Source organism: Zootermopsis nevadensis, unplaced genomic scaffold, assembly GCF_977971745.1.
Source record: "Zootermopsis nevadensis isolate Lab colony 2312 unplaced genomic scaffold, Znev_1.0 Znev_ptg000029l, whole genome shotgun sequence".
NCBI classification, from domain to species: Eukaryota; Metazoa; Arthropoda; class Insecta; order Blattodea; family Termopsidae; genus Zootermopsis; species Zootermopsis nevadensis.
Window position 1 is genome coordinate 15199679 of NW_028259161.1, and position 21704 is coordinate 15221382.

The 21704-nt window shown below is 35.8% G+C and overlaps 1 protein-coding gene across 2 annotated transcripts; it reads left to right on the forward strand.

The window, feature by feature from the left end:
- The first annotated feature begins 787 nt into the window (after window positions 1-787).
- Window positions 788-21660, forward strand: LOC110835482 (protein transport protein Sec23A). Of its 2 annotated transcripts, none has more exons than XM_022075716.2 (16): window positions 788-1016; window positions 4742-4893; window positions 6228-6358; window positions 6705-6791; window positions 7634-7956; window positions 8135-8279; window positions 10289-10563; window positions 11012-11154; window positions 11426-11577; window positions 13087-13193; window positions 13721-13874; window positions 14016-14167; window positions 15129-15303; window positions 16028-16183; window positions 16765-16830; window positions 21205-21660. In XM_022075716.2, exons 1-16 carry the CDS (start codon window positions 1012-1014, stop codon window positions 21292-21294), a joined length of 2313 nt encoding a protein of 770 aa, XP_021931408.1. In that variant the 5' UTR covers window positions 788-1011; the 3' UTR covers window positions 21295-21660. The 2 variants fall into 2 exon arrangements, with proteins under 2 accessions (XP_021931408.1, XP_021931409.1); XM_022075717.2 differs by lacking the exon at window positions 788-1016 and adding an exon at window positions 3050-3284.
- Window positions 21661-21704: the final 44 nt, after the last annotated feature.

Genomic DNA, 21704 nt, shown 5'->3' on the forward strand with positions numbered 1-21704 from the left:
ATTGCCGAGGGTGAAAATTTTTCCGTTCGCGGAGTCATAGTTAGTGAAAGCGAAGGCAAGTGAAATAATAACTGTTGTTATGTGTTTCTTGCAGAAGCAAGGGAATAAGTTACATATTTTTTTCTCACAGTTTACCATTTTCTTGGCGAGTCACGTGATATCAACACTTTGGGTAAGATGCCCCACATTATTGCGGGTCATTTTCCCCGAACCTCCCTCTGTGTTAACTGTTAAGGAACTGCGAAAAGAATTAACGCCTTACCTGGAGGTCACGTCCCGTCTGTCTACTTCGTTACCATGTACTTTACATTCAGAGCTGCTTGGACTTGGACCTGTATACTGAAACCGGGCGTTATTTTTAAATAAGGGAAATTTGAATTGTAGTTTTCTTCACGTCCTTTCCGGTTATTTTTTTATTTCTTTCTTATAGGGAAAGTACTTAGTATTAATTATTGACTTCTTACATTTATAATTGAATCTAACCAAATTATAAGTTAGAGTAATTATCTTTGTATTTTTTGAATTACCAACATTGTGTAAATATGGTCCGACAATGGCCAGCTTTTATATTAACTCTTGCGGGCATAACAATGCAAAAAATATTATTGGAATATCTAACCCACAGTATTAGCTGAGCATGCCGTAAGGCACTTTTCTCATATATTATGCATGCAGTATAATAGCCCGAATGAACCGTATTGCACTCCATTCCTTTACCTAAGAAGCTAATTGTTACGTCATTCTTTACTCTGCATTGTTGTGTTACATTACTGCCGTCAACAATCCGCTTTGTTATTGCGGAAAGAACTGAGCAGTGAATCGCTTGTAGAAGAAGTGCGTCGTAGACTACAGAATTTTGTGCTGTTAGACACCTTTAGAATATCACAAGTACTTTCCTTATATACGAATTATTAAGAAATCTGTGATACTGCCCTCCACTCTCTCCATTTTAATTTTGATTCAATTTATGATTGCCGGTGGACATCGAGGTCTGTTACTATTGAACAACGTATGAGGTAAGGAATTCCTATACATTTTTATTGTTATAATTATTTGCAATTGCATTTGTAATTGTCTGTGGAATCGCGAGGGTTGGTGTGTAATTAAACATTCACATGCCAGCAACGCCATATGGAAGATCACGTTGAATCTGGAGGACTTTACGTTTGTAATGGTGGCTACCAGAGGAAATCTGTAGCCACCTTTGCCTTTAAGAAAGGATAGCAGATGGTTGTATTTATGTCGTGTCACTGCCATCACTCGATTGTCTGATTTAATTTGTGCCGTCACGAATTCTGAACAATTTGAGGTAGAATTGCAAATTAAACGGTTTTTTGCAGCACGAGGTTGTTGTACTTCAAATATTGTCTGCATTTATGGTAAATACTTTTACAGCAAAAAGAAAAAAGTATCGGGAATTAATTTCGTAATTGGTTTAATCCGAAGATGGTCTAAAAAATATTTAAGAATTCCAAATAATCAGTGCTTACAGTGTAACCCATAAATACAGAATGAAGCGTTAAAATTTTCTGACGCTGATGTTACATGCACGGACTACCGCTCTGTTCGAAGGGTCGTGAAAACTAAGGCGTTGTCCTTGAATTCAGTGCGTAATAGTATCCATAGTCGCTTGTTGCTTTTCAGTTCTAAACGATGATGAACCAACTGGCAAGTATGAAATATTCATATTAACTGCTGGCATTGTAGTGAAGGAAAATAAATTATGTTTGTGGGAATTAAAATCGTAGAAGGTAAATGTACGTGATCCTGCTTTGTTAAAGGACGCCGGAAAACTTTTTAATAGATTCGAGGCATAATATGTTTAGACTAGACATATTTGAAATTCAATTTAGTAACTACTATTTTGTTAAAGAAGATCACAGAAATTTACTTGACGCTAGTAGAAAGTTGGGAATGAGTGAGGTTTTCCGAGCTATTCCTCAGTTGTAACGCTCTGTTTAAAATTTCCGGCAATGTGTTCCTTACGCAGGAATGATGTTGTCAAGAAAGGTACGATGTCTTGCGCTTGCGCAGGACTCTGCAGTTTTTGTCCTTAGCTTTCTGGTACTGCTACGTCCACAGACAGGGACTAGCTCTATGGATTGGGCCCAACGGAGTCGGATTTTTACCTTGAGACGGAGAGAGACTCCAGTCTCCAAAACGCCATTTTTATTGCTTGTTTGCTTCAACATCTTAGGAGAGACTTGAACCAAGGACTGCTTTCGGGTCTGTGACCTTAGATCCTGCAATTTCTTCTCCGAAACGAAAGAATTTTGCCTCTACGGCGTTCTTTTATCGCGGTCGCGTTCCTGTCAAGAGAAACCTTTCTTCTTGTTAGGAGTCGAACCCAGTGTTGAGGCCTTTGTTTCCGTAATCTCCTCTTCGAGGCAGAAATCTCTGATCCTGGGGCCGTTGTCTGTCTCGCTTAGTTTCCGAGTTAAGGGAACCGCCCTTGCCGAAAATCGAACTCAGGACGATTTTTCCAGCGTTCAGACCTTCCTGTGTTCTCTGATTTGTCTTAAGGAATAATTACACTAGGTTTCATCTTCACGAGCCACAAGCAAACGAGTAAAGAAACGACAACCCCCAATCTCGAGTTTACACATGACCAGTAGACTCTGCGGTATTTACTAAGGGGAAATACGACAGTTTCTTACAAATTCATCTTCTGTATGTATGTATGTATGTATACAGTTTTCGGGCTTGTGACTTTAGTCAGTCAAATCATTTCCCAGGAAAAAACACATTTATGATTGAATGTAACCAAATTATAAGTCAGAATAATTCTCTTTGTGTGTTTTAACTGTTTGGACCAACAATGGTCAGCTTTTATATGAAGTCCTGCGTGAATAACAATGCAAGAAAAATTATTGGAGCTTCTAACCGACGCCTGCAACAATGAGGGTTGAGCGTGCCATAAGTCTCTTTTCTTGTTTCTTATACATGCAGTATAATAGCCTGAATGAACCGTATTGCACTCCATTCCTTTACTAATTATTACGTCATCTGTTTACTCGGAATTGTTGAGTTTCATTATTGCCGTCAATAATCTGCTTTTGTCGGTGTCGAAAGAACGTATCTGTGAATCGCTTGTAGAAGAAGTGCGTCGTAGACTAGATAATTTTGTGCTGTTAAAAACCGTTTAGAATATAACAAGTACTTTCCTTATATACGAATTATTAAGAAATCTGTGATACTGCCCTCCACTCTCTCCATTTTATTTTTAATTAAATTGGTAATTGCCGGTGGACATTGAGGTCTCTTACTATTGAACAAAGTTTGAGGTAAGGGATTCCTATTTACTATTATTATTATTATTATTATTCCTCACATTTACATGTTTTCTTATGCATTTGTAAATTTTTGTAAGAGAATTAGGCTTGTCGTCTTTCTAACACAATTTCAAGTAATATTAAATAGACTGCTGTTTTTGACGGCATCATTCACAGTAAAATAATATTCCATTAGGTAATTCACGTTTTACAATTTTAAAAGAATAAAACGTGTTTCGTAGCCCAGAATCTTAATAAAAATGTATGGATGTTAAGAAATGGGTTATATATTCTGAATAATAATTCTAACACTTTACATATCTTGATACATCGACATTATTAATGCGGTTTATGGAACTGTGGAGAATTTTTATTTCACTTTTGTAAGGCTAATTATCGATGACTCTTCTTTATATCCTGCAACAGCAGATTAAATCCAGGGAGTGCTTGCTATAATTCATTGCAAAATCTTTTGTCCCTCCGTCTCATATCAAAAGTAAATTAAGATGAAAATTAAGCATAGTATAATTTTGCCGGGGTCCGTAGTGGCCGCGCGGTCTAAGGCGTGGGCCTTGTGCCGATTGGTCGCTGGGACCGTGGATTCGAATCCCACACAAGCCACGGATGTTTGTCCGCGTTTTTCTGTGTGTTGTGCTGTCCTGTGTACAGGTAGAGGCCTTCCGACGGGCCGATCCCTCGTCCAAGGAGACCTACCGAATGTCTATAGATCAAACCAACGAAAAAAGTTGGGACCCGCAGTGCTCAGGCACTTGAAGAACGGGTCGTTCCCAGTATCCAGTATCTCAGCATAATTTTTTACCAGTTGTGATGTATGGGTGCGAAACATGGTCTCTCATTTTGAGGGAGGAACATAGATTGAGGGTCTTTAAGAGCAGAGTGTTGAGGAAGATATATGGACCTAAAAGGGATGGTGCCAGATTATTGAGAAAATTGTATAAAGATGAGCAACACGGCCTGTAATCCTAACCTGATATTGTAATATTTGAGGTTTTCACAGCGGTGAGTATGAAGATTTCTGTCTTCTGGGTTATTGCGCTGTGTAGTCTGGTCGATGTTTACCAACGTTTCAGAGGATGAATCGCCCTTATGACGGAGGCAGTATGACCTCTGAAACGTTGGTAAACATCGACCAGACTACACAGTCCAACAACCCAGAAGACAGAAATCTTCTAACCTGATATTGTTAGGATGATTAAATCGAAGGACAATAAGGTGGGCGAGGCATGTGACACGCATGGGAGAAGAGAAGCGTGTAACCTACCATTCTGTTTGTGTTGTACTGCGACCCTTTCCTCTTTAAGCCACACTCGATGCCAAGTATAAAGAAAAATGATGTTGGATTGTATTTATCAGATCTTATTCACATACAGGCTTTTAAAATCTCCTTTGTTATTCTGAGAAGTATCAAGGGCATTTTCTTCGGATTCATTTTGTGGTTTATTCTCAAGGATGACAACACAACTTGAGAAATTCATCAAGCAGGAAGAAGATCGTGATGGAGTACGATTTACATGGAATATTTGGCCATCAAGTCGACTAGAGACAACACATTTAGTTGTACCACTTGGCTGTTTGTATCTGCCATTAAAGGAGAGAACAGGTAAAAACATCACCACCACCACGATAACCTCAAATTTGAGGTAAAATGGTGTTCACTACATGGGGATTTATTTAAGTACAAGGCTTTGTGGTCATCTTGCATACAATAATATTTTTCTCATTTTCAAAGCAAAATAAAGGAAGAACTACAACACTATCTCAACCCCCCCCCCCTTTTTATAGGAGCAAAAAATTGTTCATGACACGTTGTGTTGATCAAATACCATTAGAAAAGTTTTAGAAGCTGCATGTTATGTCCTGCCCTCTTTATTCTGTACCCTCTCCTCTACTCTCTTAACTTATCTTCCCAGTGCCTTATTTTGCCTGAGTGTCACCATTCTAGTCTCACTCCCAACATGAAATGCTACTGACATGCAGATAGGAAATTACCTACATAATTATATCCTGCTAACACATTTATTTTAAAATTACTTTTACATAATAATAAAGTTTGCATTGAACTGTACAAACAAAAGGCAGTTGATCTAAGGACCTAACTGAACACATCCTCGTGTCACACATTTTTATACACTAGAGCAGAGCGCTCCTTTCGGAGCTCCTCGGGGGGGTTGGTTGCGTTTTAAAATCTTGTGTAAGAAACTAAACTAACACCCCCCCCCCCGAATGGAGGGTTAAAACACTTTACCAACCCCCCGGGGGGTTGGTCAAGTGTTTAAAAAGCAACCAATAAACAGGGGGGGGGGGTTGGTTGCGTTTTAAAATCTTGTATAAGAATCGGGAGGGGGGTTGGTTGGTTGCGTTTTAAAATCTTGAGTAAGAAAATAAATTAACCCCCCCCCCCCGAATGGAGGGTTAAAACACTTGACCAACAGGGTTGGTTGTGTTTTAAAATCTTGAGTAAGACACTAAACTAACCCTCCGAAGGGGGGTTAGTTTAGTGTCTCATTCAAGTGTTTTAACCCTTGAGTAAGAAACTAAACTAACCCCCCTTCGGGTTTTTTTTGCGTTTTAAAATCTTGAGCAAGAAACTAAACCAACCACCCGAATGGGGGGGTTAAAACACTTGACCTACCCCCCTTCGGGGGGGTTGGTTGCGTTTTAAAATCTTCAGTAAGAAACTATACCCCTTCGGGGGGGGGGGGGGGGTTAGTTTAGTGTCTTACTCAAGTCATTTGTCGAGTCATTTGTTTATTCGGCATTGTTGTGTTCGTACAACAATGCCGAGTAAACAAATATAGCGTAACATTGTTTGATGACGTCATTTTTTGATAGACGATAAATCACGAATTTTTATAGTAAAAAAAGAATACATAACCTAAGAAATGTGATATATGTAACTTCGGTCGTTGAAGTGATGGTGTAACTATATTTCAGATTTATCTCCAATTCAAAATGACCCAGTGTTGTGCAGGCAGAGGACATGTAGAGCAATTCTCAACCCTTTGTGTGGGGTGGACTATCATGCTAAATTCTGGGTGTGCAATTTTTGCTTACAAAGGAATCCTGTGAGTAGACACTGATTTATTATTTAATGAGTTTTCTGTCATTAAAACAGAAAGGCATTGTACACATATTCCATAATATTCAAATGTTCACTTAGTTGTTACTCTGTTGACCATGTTCAGTAAGGAAGGAAGTAATATGCTTCTAAAACACAGTAAAAAATGGGTTTTCTATATGTGCAGGCATGCTTATCCCAAAATATCAATATCATTGAGTTTTCAGTGTGAGTGAATTGTTAATGAACCCTTAGGTGACAGGAAATCTGAATATTTGCAGAAAATTCGCTTGTAAATAGCAGTTTTTATTGAGTAAGGATATTTGATAATTTGAGGTATTGTCGTATTTCAGTTTCCACCACAGTATGCTGCAATATCAGAACAGTATCGACCAACCGAACTCATTCCAAAGTTTTCTACCATTGAATATGTCAACACTGTAAGTACTGTCATGGCACCATTTTTCTTTCGTGGAATATAGTTGAACAGTGTTGCTAAAGCCACGTGTATTTGGTTACATAAAGGTTGAACTAAGAGTGATCTGATTCAGATAAAATGTTTGTGAATAATCATGGTGTGAAGGTCTCAAATCTTCACTGCTCTGAGGAGTTTTATTTTATTTTATTTTTTTAAGTTGCTCCAGTCAAGTATGATAGTGCTTAAAATATGCTCCATAATTCCTGCAGACTACAAATATTTAGTTTCATAATGCAAGTTAAAATCCTTTGTCAAATGCTGTCATAGATTTTGCACAGAATAGGCTATATATTTACTTGTTCTAGAACTAATCTGATATCTTCCATACTACACTTTATTATATGCCTCAAAAGGTCATTTATGAACAAATGAACATAAATAAGTGTCAGAAATTACAGAAAATGTAATGTATCTTCCCCACAAAAGTCTGTATGAAAGCCTGTCGTGTGTACAATTAGTAATAGTTGTTGACTTTTGTGAATAATATTCTTCTTTTCGTTTGCCAACATAAAAAAGAATGATTACCATTTGAAAACAGACTCCCACCTTCAAGTCTTTACATGGCTCTCCATGCTGCTTGTCAGTTAATGTTATATTACTAAAGACAGGCCCCCACCAACTTCTTTGTCTGTGGTAATGTCCATGTTAGTATGGCGCATGTTATTGAGAGAGTTAAGCTGGTTTTAAAAATAATGGAGTTTGAAATGGTCAGATGGCTCAAACAGTGATGTTAATGATAATGCTGTTATGTTATCTCTTTTTTAAATTACATGTTTTGATTAATGTTAATTTTCAATTTTTCAGCATGCACAACATTTACCACTCATTTTCCTCCTAGTGGTGGACACATGTATTGATGATGAAGATTTAAGTGCACTGAAAGATACTCTTCAAATGTCTCTTAGTTTACTTCCTCCTAATGCTCTTATTGGTCTCATCACATTTGGAAAAATAGTATACTTGCATGAGCTGGGCTGCAAAGGAATTTCAAAAAGCTATGCTTTTAGGGGCACTAAAGATTACACAGCAAAGCAGATTCAGGATATGCTAAGAATCTATAAATTCAGTGCACCTCAGCAGCAGCAAAATCGAAGTCCTGGAGGACAGGTGTTACCACCAGCTAACAGGTATATCATGCTCATTATATATGCTTACAGTGTTACGTAGCCACATATCTACAAGCAAGAAAGGACGTATATCACAAAGATATGATTCAAGTGAAGACAAACATAATTAATCGTGGCATGTGAAAACTGATAATGTAAGCAGATTTGTCTTTTGTATATGTTAGATATTTGTTATCAGGTTTCTGCAGCCAGTTTACGAATGTGACATGAGCCTTACTGATTTACTTGGAGAGCTACAGCGTGATCCTTGGCCAGTGGCCCAAGATAAACGGTCACTCCGATCTACAGGTGTTGCTCTGTCCATTGCTGTTGGATTACTGGAGGCAAGTAATATTAATTACATTGAGGTGGTCTAGTCATGAGGTGTTTATATTGCCACATTTCTCTTTTGATTGTATATAAATATTTTCTTCACTTTAATTTATTTTTTGTAGGTTTCTCTTGGTTTGACTCCTGTTTCTGAAATCACTACTGTCATGGTAAATCATTGCTTTCTTTTGTCAGGCTGCTTTTATTTTGTATTGATAAGACTCATCAAAGAATGTCAAGACATTTGAGTTTATTATGTCTTACAATGGTTACAGTTATCTAAATATTTGTGGCAATGGCTGATTCTGTGCATCACAGTTATGTTGGACATTGTCCCTTATTTGGGGAATATTAGCACGGTCTGAGGCACCATGCTTCGGACCGGCGATACGGAATGCGCGCTGGTTCAAATCTCGGGGGAAAAGAAATTTTCTCATGAGCTTTCGACCAGTGTATGGGACCGGTGCCAACCCAGCATTGTGAGGAAATTGGGGAGCTACAATGAGTAGCGTAATCTGGTCAGGAAAATTAGTAATGGCTGGTGGTTCGTCGTGCTGACCACACGTCAACCTATATCTGGTTGGGTGATCGTTCATCTCTGCTTAGGCATATGAAAGGGAGGCCAGCAGTCAAGCTAGTCGGCTTTGGCTCTCTGGAGCTGTTACGCTGTTAGTGGCAACAGTTGAGATATAAACCCGCCACCAAAGGCTTTTACTGGATCTCTAGTGCATCTCAGTAACGTTGCTGTAACTACTTAAAATTCTTTTAGATTTGTGTTAAATACTTTTTTGTAGCATGGCAGAAATGTATAACTTAGTTCATGAAGCACCATGAATATAAAAAAAATCTTATAAAATAGTCATTGTCCAACGTAGTTGTGACAGACTGGATGGATACCTACATGAACAGTCTTGTAGCAGATTTGTATTTTCTTACATGTGAGTTTATAACTTTGAAGTTTCAGTTATATTGGCTTTGTGATCTTTGGAACATATGGTCCTAAATGATTTCAGCTTGTTTGCGAGTTTGAATCACTTAGTGCATGGATTTATATCCATCTTCCTCTGTGTTGTGTTGTTCTGTGTAGGTAGAGGCCTTGCATTGTGCTGATCCCCTCTCCATTGAGCCCCGCCAAATGCCTTAAAGAATCTGTTGTTTCAGGACTAATTCTAAATTAGAAAAGATTACATCGCATATTAACAATTTTTTGTATCTTCTTCCTGGTTCTGTTTATACCTATGGTATACAGTTAGATAGTGTAACAAGCCAGCAACATTTTTCATTGCATGGCTGAAGAATGCTGTTATTAAAGGTCATTGAAGTAGAGGTTTTAGATTCTCGTAGCTTTCTGATAATTTTGATGAGATACACTTTTTGGTCTTTCACTTTGATAAAATTCTTTGTGGTGTAATGGTTATTCTCATAGGTTTTGCTATAATTATTTGAATCAGACTTTAAGACACCGTTTGTGATAATTAAATTTAATAACGTTTGTTTATTGTTTGTGCTCTGCTTTCAAATTTCTTTGGACCAGTTTAATAGTGCCAGGACAAAATGCTATGTGGTATGTATAGTGGATATCTGAGTAATTACATTTTTATTTCCTTCCAATTTGCTAAATAATTGTATGTTTGTTAATTAATTTTATTAAAATTTCAGTTTAAGAAATGGAAATTTAATTACTTTGAAACTTATTTTGAAATAATTTTAACAAAAATTAAATTCTAAATTTTAGAAAATATTAATAAATTCTCTTTAACCTTTAGAATTCTTCCAGATCATATATTGTAAGCTGCTGGTATATTAAACACAGTTGTGATTTAATTAGCAGCTGTAAAAGTTTAATAAACTCATACATTGTGTAAAATTGGCCACAGAGGTTCACATTGGCTTCAGACTTCAAAAAAGGTAGTACAGCACTATTTGAGTTGGAGGGTAAACACATTTTGTAGCATATATGTGATATTGACATGCAAGAAACTCTCTTGGTTCATTCCTCTGGATAACTGTTTGTTCTTTGCAGTGCACATGCCCAAATACAGGAGCAAGGATCATGTTATTTGTAGCAGGGCCTTGCTCTCAAGGACCTGGCCAAGTGGTGAATGATGATCTTCGCCAACCAATCAGGTCACATCATGACATCCATGGAGATAATGCGACGTACATGAAGAAGGCCATAAAACATTATGAGTCTCTGGCCATGCGTGCGGCAATAAATGGTCACGCTATAGATATTTATTCATGTGCTCTGGACCAAACAGGTCTGTTGGAAATGAAGCAGTGCTGTTACTCTACAGGGTGAGTTCCAAAATACTTTACTGTCGTAATACTGATCCTTGTAGTTGATGCATGGGGTTTACATAATTTTTTTAATGTCTGTGGTTGCAGCATGTAATCACTGCCAGATAGTAGCATGGAATTAAATGTATGTAATGATCAAATAGTTCTGCCAGAAGCTGACATGCAATCATATTAACAGTTCATTTAGAAAGTTTAAAATCTTTAAAGAAAAAATGTTGATTATGAACTGTATCTTGTTTTCTTCTTTTGTTATATTCAAAATGATTATGTACATGAAACTTCTTTTCACAATGTGAATTTTGTTCATAAGATAAATGTGTGTAATTCTGTAGCAGTGAAACTTTCAGGTTATTTAACTACACCAAAGTATTTCTAGGTAATGATGTCATATTTATCATGTACTTTAGTGTAAAACATTGCATTAGTAGTCATTTCATTTTTTCAGTGGCCACATGGTTATGGGTGATTGCTTCAACTCATCACTATTTAAACAAACATTTCAGAGAGTATTTTCTAGAGACCAGAAAGGTGAACTCAAAATGGCTTTTAATGGGACCCTAGAAGTGAAGACATCAAGAGAATTGAAAGGTACATTGGGGGGGAAGGAAGAATAACTCCAAATGAGTGAATTTCTGGAATAATTATAATGCTGAATAAAATATGTAACCAATGGTTATGCTAAACTAAAATCTGCATGTCAAAGGATTATGTATAAAAAAATGCTTTAATTGTGATTATGAGATCAGTAGTTATCAGAAACTTCCACTGTACTGTGGTTGTATATTGAATTTAAGAAGAAACTAAATTTCAAAGTGTGGCAGAGCAACGTATTAGGTTAATTTTTTTTCTGTAATTTCAGTGTCAGGAGCCATTGGTTCATGTGTGTCCCTTAATGTGAAAGGACCATGTGTATCAGACACAGAAATAGGAATGGGAAATACTTGCCGGTGGAAGTTCTGTACATTTAATCCAAATTCAACATGTGCACTTTTCTTTGAAGTTGTGAATCAGGTAATTGTGATTATAAAATGTTCACATGTCATTAGATACTACTGTCTGTATATAAGTAAAAGTGTAAAAAGTAAGGAACACATGTAACATTATCTTATCATCCTATATTGGTATCATAAGTGTAAAATTAATAACTGTAATCCATATTTTAACCCCACATGCACACACACAGTACATTTATCAGTATCATTTCAAACAGTTCACATGCTTGCCTTATTTGTTTGATAAATAGCCTTTCTGGCCATTTCAAAACTGTCATCTTTGGGCACCTCTTTTATTTTATTTATTTATTTATAATAATAGTGTCTAGGACAGTTCATCTCACTGTTGATTGACAGTCTTATGGTAAAATTATATGCAGACTTTACACTCAGTACTTGAGCATGTCAGTCATAAAACATACATTCTATATTATGTTTACAGTCAAAAGGAAAATAAGATCCAAACAAGTTTATTTGGTAAAACATGTACAGAAATCAAAACACATTCAAGTTTTGTATCCACAGAAAAGCTACTGCCATTGGCGCTATTACACATGCTAAACCCTGGAACATGGTTGTGTGTTATCAGATATATGACAAATTGTGTACACACTTGCCCCATCTCCAACAACAAAAACAACTGAACACCATTTTTTAAATGTATTATGAAATAAGTATAAGCCAACAGTAAAATGTACGGTTAATAGGAATATCAAAAATGAATTATGAACTTTTAAGTTACTAATGTTTATTTGTAACTTTCATATTTTAGAATTATGTTTTATGTCTCATTGCCAATTCCCACGTATGATACAGTATTGCCTGCATCAAGAATACTGCACAGCACCCATAAAATTGAATATAATATCATTGACTTCACAAGGGAATGTAGCATTGACCAGTAGTATAATGAATTGTGTCCTAAACACTGTATTCTTTTATATTATAAAAATTTGTGATTTGTCGTCGTCACCAACCAATTTGTAGCCATTTGTTTACTCGGCGTTGTTGTGTTGGTGAGCAAATGATGCTTCAGACCTATTTAAGGAATGAAGAAAAGTGAAAGAAGACGTTATCAGCTATTTGAAGTACCAACAACAAGAATGTAAACTGATACTAATAATACTACCCATTCAAGTTATAATACTCATTAGATATATTACGATTACGAAAACTGACTTTATGATCGATTTACATGTTTTGGGCTGGACGTAGAAAGTTGAGTGACCAATAACAGTTGGCCTCTGAACAGCGACGTAAAGAACTAAAACATCAGACCTATTTAACAGAAGAGAAAGAAACACTGAAAAACGAAGTATTAAATATCAACAGAAATTGATAGACTAAAGGAGCTTTGCGCTAATTCAGAGAAAATGTAGAAGATGACCTACTGAGATTGAATCATGTAACCAGAAAGGTTGTCATAAAGCAAATAATGTTACAGTATACGTCAAGTGAATCTGAAAATTGTCAAAGGGTTTCTTTTAACATGCCTTTATAATTATACGTTTTACTTCTTCATGTTCAGCATTCTGCACCGATACCTCAAGGAGGTAAAGGCTATATCCAAATGATCACACAGTATCAGCATTCCAGTGGACAGAGCCGCATACGAGTCACAACGATATCTAGAAAGTAAGCAATGTGCAACTTTAATATTGCTCTTTGCATTCTTAACTGTGAATTTTATTTTTCCTCTTCTGCTTTTTGTATGTGTAAATATTGGCTTTGTGTACAGAATAGTAGAGATTCTTGTCTTACTGTCCATTTACAAACTCTTCTTCATAGTTTCTAAGGCAAATACTTTTATGGTTTAGAATTGTTGGTTGGTTGGTTTGTAATGGTGCCAGGTATAACTAAAAATCTATAATGTTAATGTGGACACAAGGTTCATGCAAGTTACTCATATGTTTCCTTAAAAATTTCTGTGTCTACTGATAATGTTGTTGGATCAGTACACTGTTTTCCTCAGATTACTGAAACTCGTACAGTCAAATCGCTACCCACTAGTCTTCACCAACAATGCGTAGTCATACTGTAGGGAATCAATCAAAATTTGAAATTCTGAGGTGAAAATGGTGGTATAAATAACATTGTGCTATACGGGGAAACTGTTTCTTGTCTGTACAATTCAGTACGTTGTGAGCTCATTTGTTCTCAAGGTGGGAAGATGCTTCAACCAATTTACATCATATAAGCGCTGGATTCGACCAAGAAGCTGCAGCTGTGTTAATGGCCAGGATGGTTGTGTATATAGCAGAGACAAGTGCTGATCCAAATGTGTTAAAATGGGTAGATCGCACGCTCATCACACTTGTAAGTAAAATGTTGAGGAAAGTTGTCTGTGTTATATAATTTCAGGAATACAATAAATTATATGTATGTATGTGTGTGTATATATATATATATTTAAATGATATATAAATGTAATTCATAAATTGATTTTGTTTTCCATAGTGTAAGAAGTTTGGCCAATATGCAAAAGATGAACCAAACAGCTTCTGGCTACCAGAGAATTTTACTCTTTATCCACAATTTATGTTTCACCTACGGCGGTCACATTTTCTCCAAGTTTTCAATAATAGCCCTGATGAAACATCCTACTACAGGTAAGGAAAACAGAATGTTCAACTAGATTGGTTGTTGACTTCACTTTTACATTTTTATTCATTGTATTCATAGCAGAAGAGTTTGTGCATTATGTATCAATAGTATGTGATGTGGATGAAATGGAACACTCATTCAGTGGCAAAAGATACGAAGAATGTTCTTCTCATTCTTAATGAAACTTTAAAACAGTTGTGCATAAACAAATATTTGTAGTCTTGTAGAACAGTTCTTCATTGTGAGGCTTTGCTATGCAAGGTAAAAATGGTTTACCAATTTATTGTTCTAGATTTTAGGAAGTGCGTGGAATATTGTGTTTGGTTTCAAAGTCATCTGACTGTTCCTCATACTGGAGACCTATATTTAGAACTGACATAATTTGATTTCATTTGTCATGTTGTGTGGGTTCTCAAAATAATAATTCCTGGGCTGTAAAGAAATCTGGTAATGGTTAAGCAACTTTGTTCAGTTATAAAACAGTACAGTGTCTGGAGCATAGTTTCTGGAAGGCACAATTGTGGAACGGTCTCTTTTGATATTGCGATAACATCAGTCATTGTTTCAATTCTTGAACCATTCATGCTGTAATTTAATGAGGATGAACTGGTGCAACGATACTTTGAAGAATGTAATGCCAATGCACATTCATACCAAGAGTGTATGAACTACTGAACATCTTTTGGCTGAAATGAGGCAGTGGAGAAGAGTGTGTGATCGATAATCACATGGGCTCCTACAGGTGATCCATTGTCACGATTCTAATCTGAAGGTTAAGGCTCTTGTAGGAACTCACATGACATATGATCAAATGCGATCAAATTGAGGGCTTGTATTATATTACGAGATTTAATTTTTTGTTTGTTTGTTACCTATTTATTTAGATTAGGGACATGTAATTTTTAAAAGTAAGTCATTACATGTAGCTTTCATTGTTTAAGGAATTAATTTGAAGTATTTTTACAGACTTATGTTAATGAGAGAGGATGTGACCCAGTCTCTCCCTATGATCCAACCAATACTATACAGCTACAGCTTAAATAAGCCACCCGAGCCTGTACTTTTGGACACTAGCAGTATACAGCCTGACCGTATTCTCTTTATGGACACATTCTTTCTGATACTCATCTTCCATGGAAAGGTAGGGTTATTTACAGTTTTAAAATGTATATGCTGGATGCGAAGGGATAATACGGTAATATGTATGCTGTAAGGAATCAAATCCACTGCTGTAGTGGAATGTTTCAAACATGCTTACCTATCAAGTATAATAAAGTGTTATTAAAGTAACTAATTTTACCAGCAATATGGCAAATATCATAGAGTGTCATAGAGACCCCAAGGTCAGCACTCAAGGAAACCAATAGCTTGGCAGTATTGCATCAGCTTGTTGAATCCCCAAATACTGTTGTTTGTATGATTTTCTCACGTTTGCTCAATTTTGGCACTGCCAGAAGTAACATATAATAATAAAGGAATCTGAATTACACTTAGACCAAAAAATTCCTCTGACTGGAACCAAATATGAAGTTTTCTAGTAAACCAATTACAGAAAATTAACAATTACTTTGAAGAAATTTATTTCTTAATATAGCCATATTAGATGAATAATAATTGGATCATGAAATGCATCTGGATGAAAACAGGTAATTGTTGCTTAAATCAGTATAACCTATCCCTACTGTAGAAACAGATTTATTTGTTAATTAGTTGTATAGATGTCACTCAAGTCATTGTTATGAATTATATTTATAGGTTCCTGTAACAATTCTTATGTTGCCATCAAACCCAGCAACTACTCAGAAATTTATTTTCCTCTAATGACAGAACAGTTAAGAATTTTATATTAATTTTAACTTCCTCAGACCATAGCTCAGTGGCGATCTTCATATTACCAAGATATACCAGAATGTGAGAACTTCGTGAAGCTGCTCCAGGCACCTATAGAAAATGCACAAGAAATTCTTCAGACACGATTCCCATTGCCTTGCTATATTGATACAGTGCAGGGGAGCTCACAGGTCAGTATTACAGTTTCAGCAGCAGAAGTTTTTTAGCATGTATGTAAGTGCATGAGATGAGATGTTTGATCTTCAGAACTACTCAGAAGAGTTTATAATGTTTTTTAAAAAAACAGCCCAGTGCACAAAAGAAGTGGTACATAACATAAAGTATAGACTTAATCAAGATGCGTTTTTTTCTCTTTTTAAATACTTTATTATGTGTCTAACAGAATAGAAGGGAAAAATATTTTTTCTTAAAATGTAATAACTGGTATATTTGGTTGTGTATTATCAGTGTTAGATTTGTACTGGTAATAAATAAACATGAATAGAAATGCAGTAGGCACAGTCACAAAGAGTCAGCTTTCTATTTAAAATATTATAAAATATCACTGTTTAACACCTATACAGATGCAACGCTGAGATATCCGAGTTTTCCTTGAAGTACGTCAGGAGTAATAATTCCTTGAATAATTATAAAGTTTCTTATCAGACACACATCTGCTTGCAAATCTTACCCAGAGAATGTAAAGTATGTTTACCATGTAATTTGAATACTACGTTAGTCTTAGGATAGATTCTGTGTTTGCATTTTACAGGCCCGATTTCTGCTGTCAAAAGTCAATCCTTCACAAACTCATCAGAACGTGTTTGAATATGAAAGGGTAAGTATTATAATTTTGGTTTTGTATTTTTAGTGTGTTGCTATCATAGCATTACTCAATTTTATTTTTTTCATTCATCCAGTAGGGGATATTCACAGATTAGTATTTGGTAAAAGCATTATTTGAGACAATAAATCTAATTTTGGTTGATTTTTCAATTTTCCACACTTTTCATAGATTTCTTGTTTCTTTGCTTGCGGATGAGAAGTGGGAAGAAGTTCATAAAAAAGATAAATGTTTTTGACAGTCGTGCAAAATAATAATTATGTTCTTCTCCCTCCCACCCTCTACCCCCATTTATTTGCAGTTATTTGTATCAGCTTCTTTATATGAGTGTTCAGATTAGTATTGTCTGGTTTGAGCAGAAAGCTCAACTTTTTTGTGGCTAATAAAACTGTATAGAACGCGAAATATGATGTAAATGTGTTATCTTTTTAAAGTTCCTGAAATGCTTATACATGGGACACTTTTTAGCCAATTTAACATTCAAATGTCAGTTGTATTTCCCTTTATCTATAAGTATGTTTAATGAAGTTCCCATTTCCAACACTCACAAGTGAATTTATGGTAGACCCTCTAATGGAAACATTTAAGCATTGTGGTCTTATTTTGTTATGTGTTATTCCTGGCTAGTTTTTCAACAGTTTTTTTGACGTAAATACGTCTATAAGGAAGGGTCATTCGGCGAAAAAGTGGAACGAAAAAGGGAAACGAAAAAGTGTAACCTGGTTACCTAGGGAAAGTCCTGTTTACTCGGCATTGTTGTTACCTAGGAAACGTCAATTGTTTACTCGGCATTATTGTTACCTAGGTAACGTCATCTGTTTACTTAGCATTGTTATTACCTATAAAATATTACATTACATCCTGGGGGTCTCGGGTTCGATTCCCGGCGGTGCCCGAATTTATAACTTGTGTTGGGCAAGGCCGTGGTCTAGGCAACACGGAGTTTTCCTCCGGGGGCTTCCCCGGTTTCTCCGTGGCATCCCAACAATTACTCCATTCACACACAGAAGAAGGCAATGGCAAACCACTTCTGGGTCATCTGCCAAGAACGTATATGAACAGGTCCCAGTCCGAGAAAAGAATGGAAGGATCCTGTTCATATGGACCTGTCGTCAGACAGAACACTAAATAATAAAATATATTACCTTACCTTACATTACCTTACATTACATTACCTTACATTACATTATATTAGTTTACATTACATTCATCTACCATAGACCCATTTTAAGCGTAACTAATTGAAGTTGAATAAGTAATGTCTTAATCAAACTTATCTCAATTGTAAAGCATGTATAAAGGATATATTTAGAATAATGCCAATATTTAAACTTCCTTTCTGTATAGACGTATTTACGTCAAATTCTCCGGAACCGTGGTTCCACTATCACTTTTTTTCGTTTTGTTCTCAACAGGCGATGCCGATTCCAAATACGGTAGTGTTATTTTTATATTCTAACCTGTTGGTGGTGGGAGGCAGTTTTGAAATATTTCATGTTGTGTATTTAGATCATGTTCTCCAATTTGAGCACAGAAGTTGCAATAATATCTTCATGTTTCCTGCTGACACAATTAAATTGGTGAGAACTAAGTACTTGGCCATCACGAGGACCAGTTGGCCGATAATGCAATGAAAATACTGGATATTATAACATTTTCAACATCTGTCAATTCCGTCTTCATTTTGATCATACAGGTAGCCCTCGATTTACGCCGGGGATGCGTTCCTGGACGAACCGGCGTAAAGGCAATCGGCGTAAATTGAAACTATTTTATAATGTAAATCAATGGGAAGTCATTGATATGCGTTCCCAGCACCCAAACATTGACGAGTAATATAATGGCATTACATTTAAAGCTCTGAAATAACGTAAATAAAATAATGGGATTTTAAAAAATATATTTTGTACACTTACAATCGGCAATTCTTTGGTCCCCGCGATTGACTGCAAGTTTTTCATGTGATTGATGTGTGCAGTCATCTCTGCTCTTATGCGATAGTTGCATTCATGTAAGACGCCGACCTATAGAAAATCGCGTAGTTAAAAATAACCCGGTACCTCAGCAGAGATTAAATTAGTCCTTTGAAAGTTTAAAGCGCCAGGAATGAAATTGCATAAGAGCAAACTTGCATGTGCAAAAGTTTGCATTTCAGAAACAGCTTTTACCGATTCATCGATCTCATTGGAGCAAATTCGCGTTAACGAAACATACGTAATTTGCAGAGATGACTGTATTTATAATTTTTATTGAAAATCAGCGATGTAAGAATTACGATTTATTATAAGAATCAGTACGAGATACATTGTAAAACGTTACAAATAATAGTAAAATATATTTTTTCCACTTTTTGACTTACTGGTTTCAAAATCGGCGTTATTCTGAATCGCCGCAAATCGAGGCTTACCTGTACTTAAATTTACATTGCATGAAACAGCATGTAATAGAATTCTTGTTTTAAGAATTATTCATAATCTTTACAGTATCATTATGTTCCAAATTATTTATATGTAATTTTTTATGTAATGTTAACCTTTAAACATAAACCATTGTGATAAACTAAACCATGTCCATTAGTGGAAATGGATGATACTTAATGAGTTTTACCTACCTGATGAATTCTTAATTGTTATTCTCAGTCACTTTTACACACTCACACACACACTGTTCATTAGTTTCCGTTTGTTGAACTGTATGTTTCAGTCCAATATGGCTGTCATCAGGTTAAAATATAAGGGATGAAGTTACAAAACATTAAATTTTTCAAAGTATCTGAAACAGATGTCAGTTATTATGTAATTATCTACTAGATGTTCACTTACTGATACAATTTAACTGTCAGCTGCTCTTTTATAAATTAATGTGTAATACTCCATGTTTTTGCAGCTATGAACTCCATTTGGATAGCAGTGGTTTAAATGAATGACTGAAATAGATGTTGATTTATGTTGGAGACAGCACATGACTCCAATACAAGGCTTTTCTTTCTGTCATAAGTTTTCATATAGCCTGCTGTGTTTGCTTACAGGGTTGGCATTTGATTTCTTTAGTGGGGTAGTGAAATGAATGCGTAACTTGTCCTGTACATAAGTTTTGCTATATCTCATGTAGTATTGACACAATCTTCCCCTTGTTCTCATCAGTACTCATTCTTCATTTTCCTGTCCGCATTTATCACTTGTGCAGGTGATTCATTCTGTACATCTTGCCCCATGGATGCAGTTGGGACTTAGTTACAAGTAGATCTGTAGTTCTCAGCCCCATCTTAGCTGTGAATATTGTGTTGCTGTTTACTTTTCATGCTTGCTCGCATTTTTGAGTACTTAAAAGTATTTGTATAAATGAATCGGTGTATTTCAAAATATTCAGTAATCTTTAATAATCTTTATTAGCTATTTATTTTAAAAAGTCAGCACTATTTATGTGAGTTTTCCTTCTGACACCAGCCATGCTCTCGACATCAGTTAAGAGATGTAGTCATATAAAATGTCACAATTTACCCATTTTTCCTCATTTGTTATTTCTGTTACTCAGAATGTAATCCTGTGACTTCACAGATAAGGCATTGCATTTGCTTCTTGTGTATTTATGTGCCTGTTTCAGGCACCATTATTTTGCTTCATTAGTGTATAATTATGTTGAGTGAAGAAAAGGTACTGACTGTACAGCAAGGTTCCATTTAAATGTCATATGTTGCAGGGGATATGTAGCATAAATAACTGTAAACAACTTTAATGAAAAAAGTGTTATTTTCAGTTTGCACGTATTGCATCAGGGATTAATGTGGCTAGTGTGGGGTAATTTTAACTAATACTAGAGCGGAGCGCTCCTTTCGGAGCTCCTCGGGGAGTTGGTTGCGTTTTAAAATCTTGAATAAGAAACTAAACCAACCCCCCCATTCGGGGGGGTTGGTTGCGTTTTGAAATCTTGTGTAAGAAACTAAACGAATCCTCCCCCCTTCGGGGGGGGGGTTAGTTTAGTGTCTTACTCAAGTCATTTGTTTACTCGGCATTGTTGTGTTGGTACAACAATGCCGAGTAAACAAATATAACGTAACATTGTTTGATGACGTCATTTTTTGATAGACGACAAATCACGAATTTTTATAGTAGAAAATACTCTATTAGTGCAGCATAATCGCGAGAAGGTAGAGATTTGGTGTATATGAAGCCACATTAAATGAAAATTTTGTATAACAACTCCCTCTGTTGGTGAATGGAATATAAATGTTAGTCTTTTCTGTGAGATAGCTTTTCTTCTACCATATATCTTTAAGTGGATGATTACATCATATTAAATATTCCTTCTTAGTATTAGATATTCTTAACTTAAGCAAAGTATGTAACTACTTTTGTTTCAACATTTCAGGAAAGTGGCTGTCCTGTTTTAACAGATGATGTCAGCTTGCAAGTTTTCATGGAACATCTCAAGAAGCTGGCTGTTTCTTCTACTACATAGATTTTATGAACATGGTGTTGATATGCATACCTGTGTTAATTTAACTCCATGAAAAATGAGAACAGCATAAGTGTGTGACATCATATTGTGTGATTATTGTTGAGCAGTATTTCAGCTCTGCAGCAAGTACCTTCCAGTTTGATAAAACATGTGGACAGAATTGGTTCTTTTTTGTGACAGAATGTTTGGAACTATTTATTGTTCACAAAACCTGACACAGATTTTGACAAACGCATGTATGCCCAAAGATTACCTAATGAGAGGTGTTTGTATTAGTCTGTTGAGGATTATAACATAATTACTGTTCTTTATTACTTGTGTATGTGTATTCGTTAATTAAATATGACAGGATGGTTATGAATGATAGATCGCGAGAGAATATTCTCGACTTGTTTTAAAGTAACTGAGAA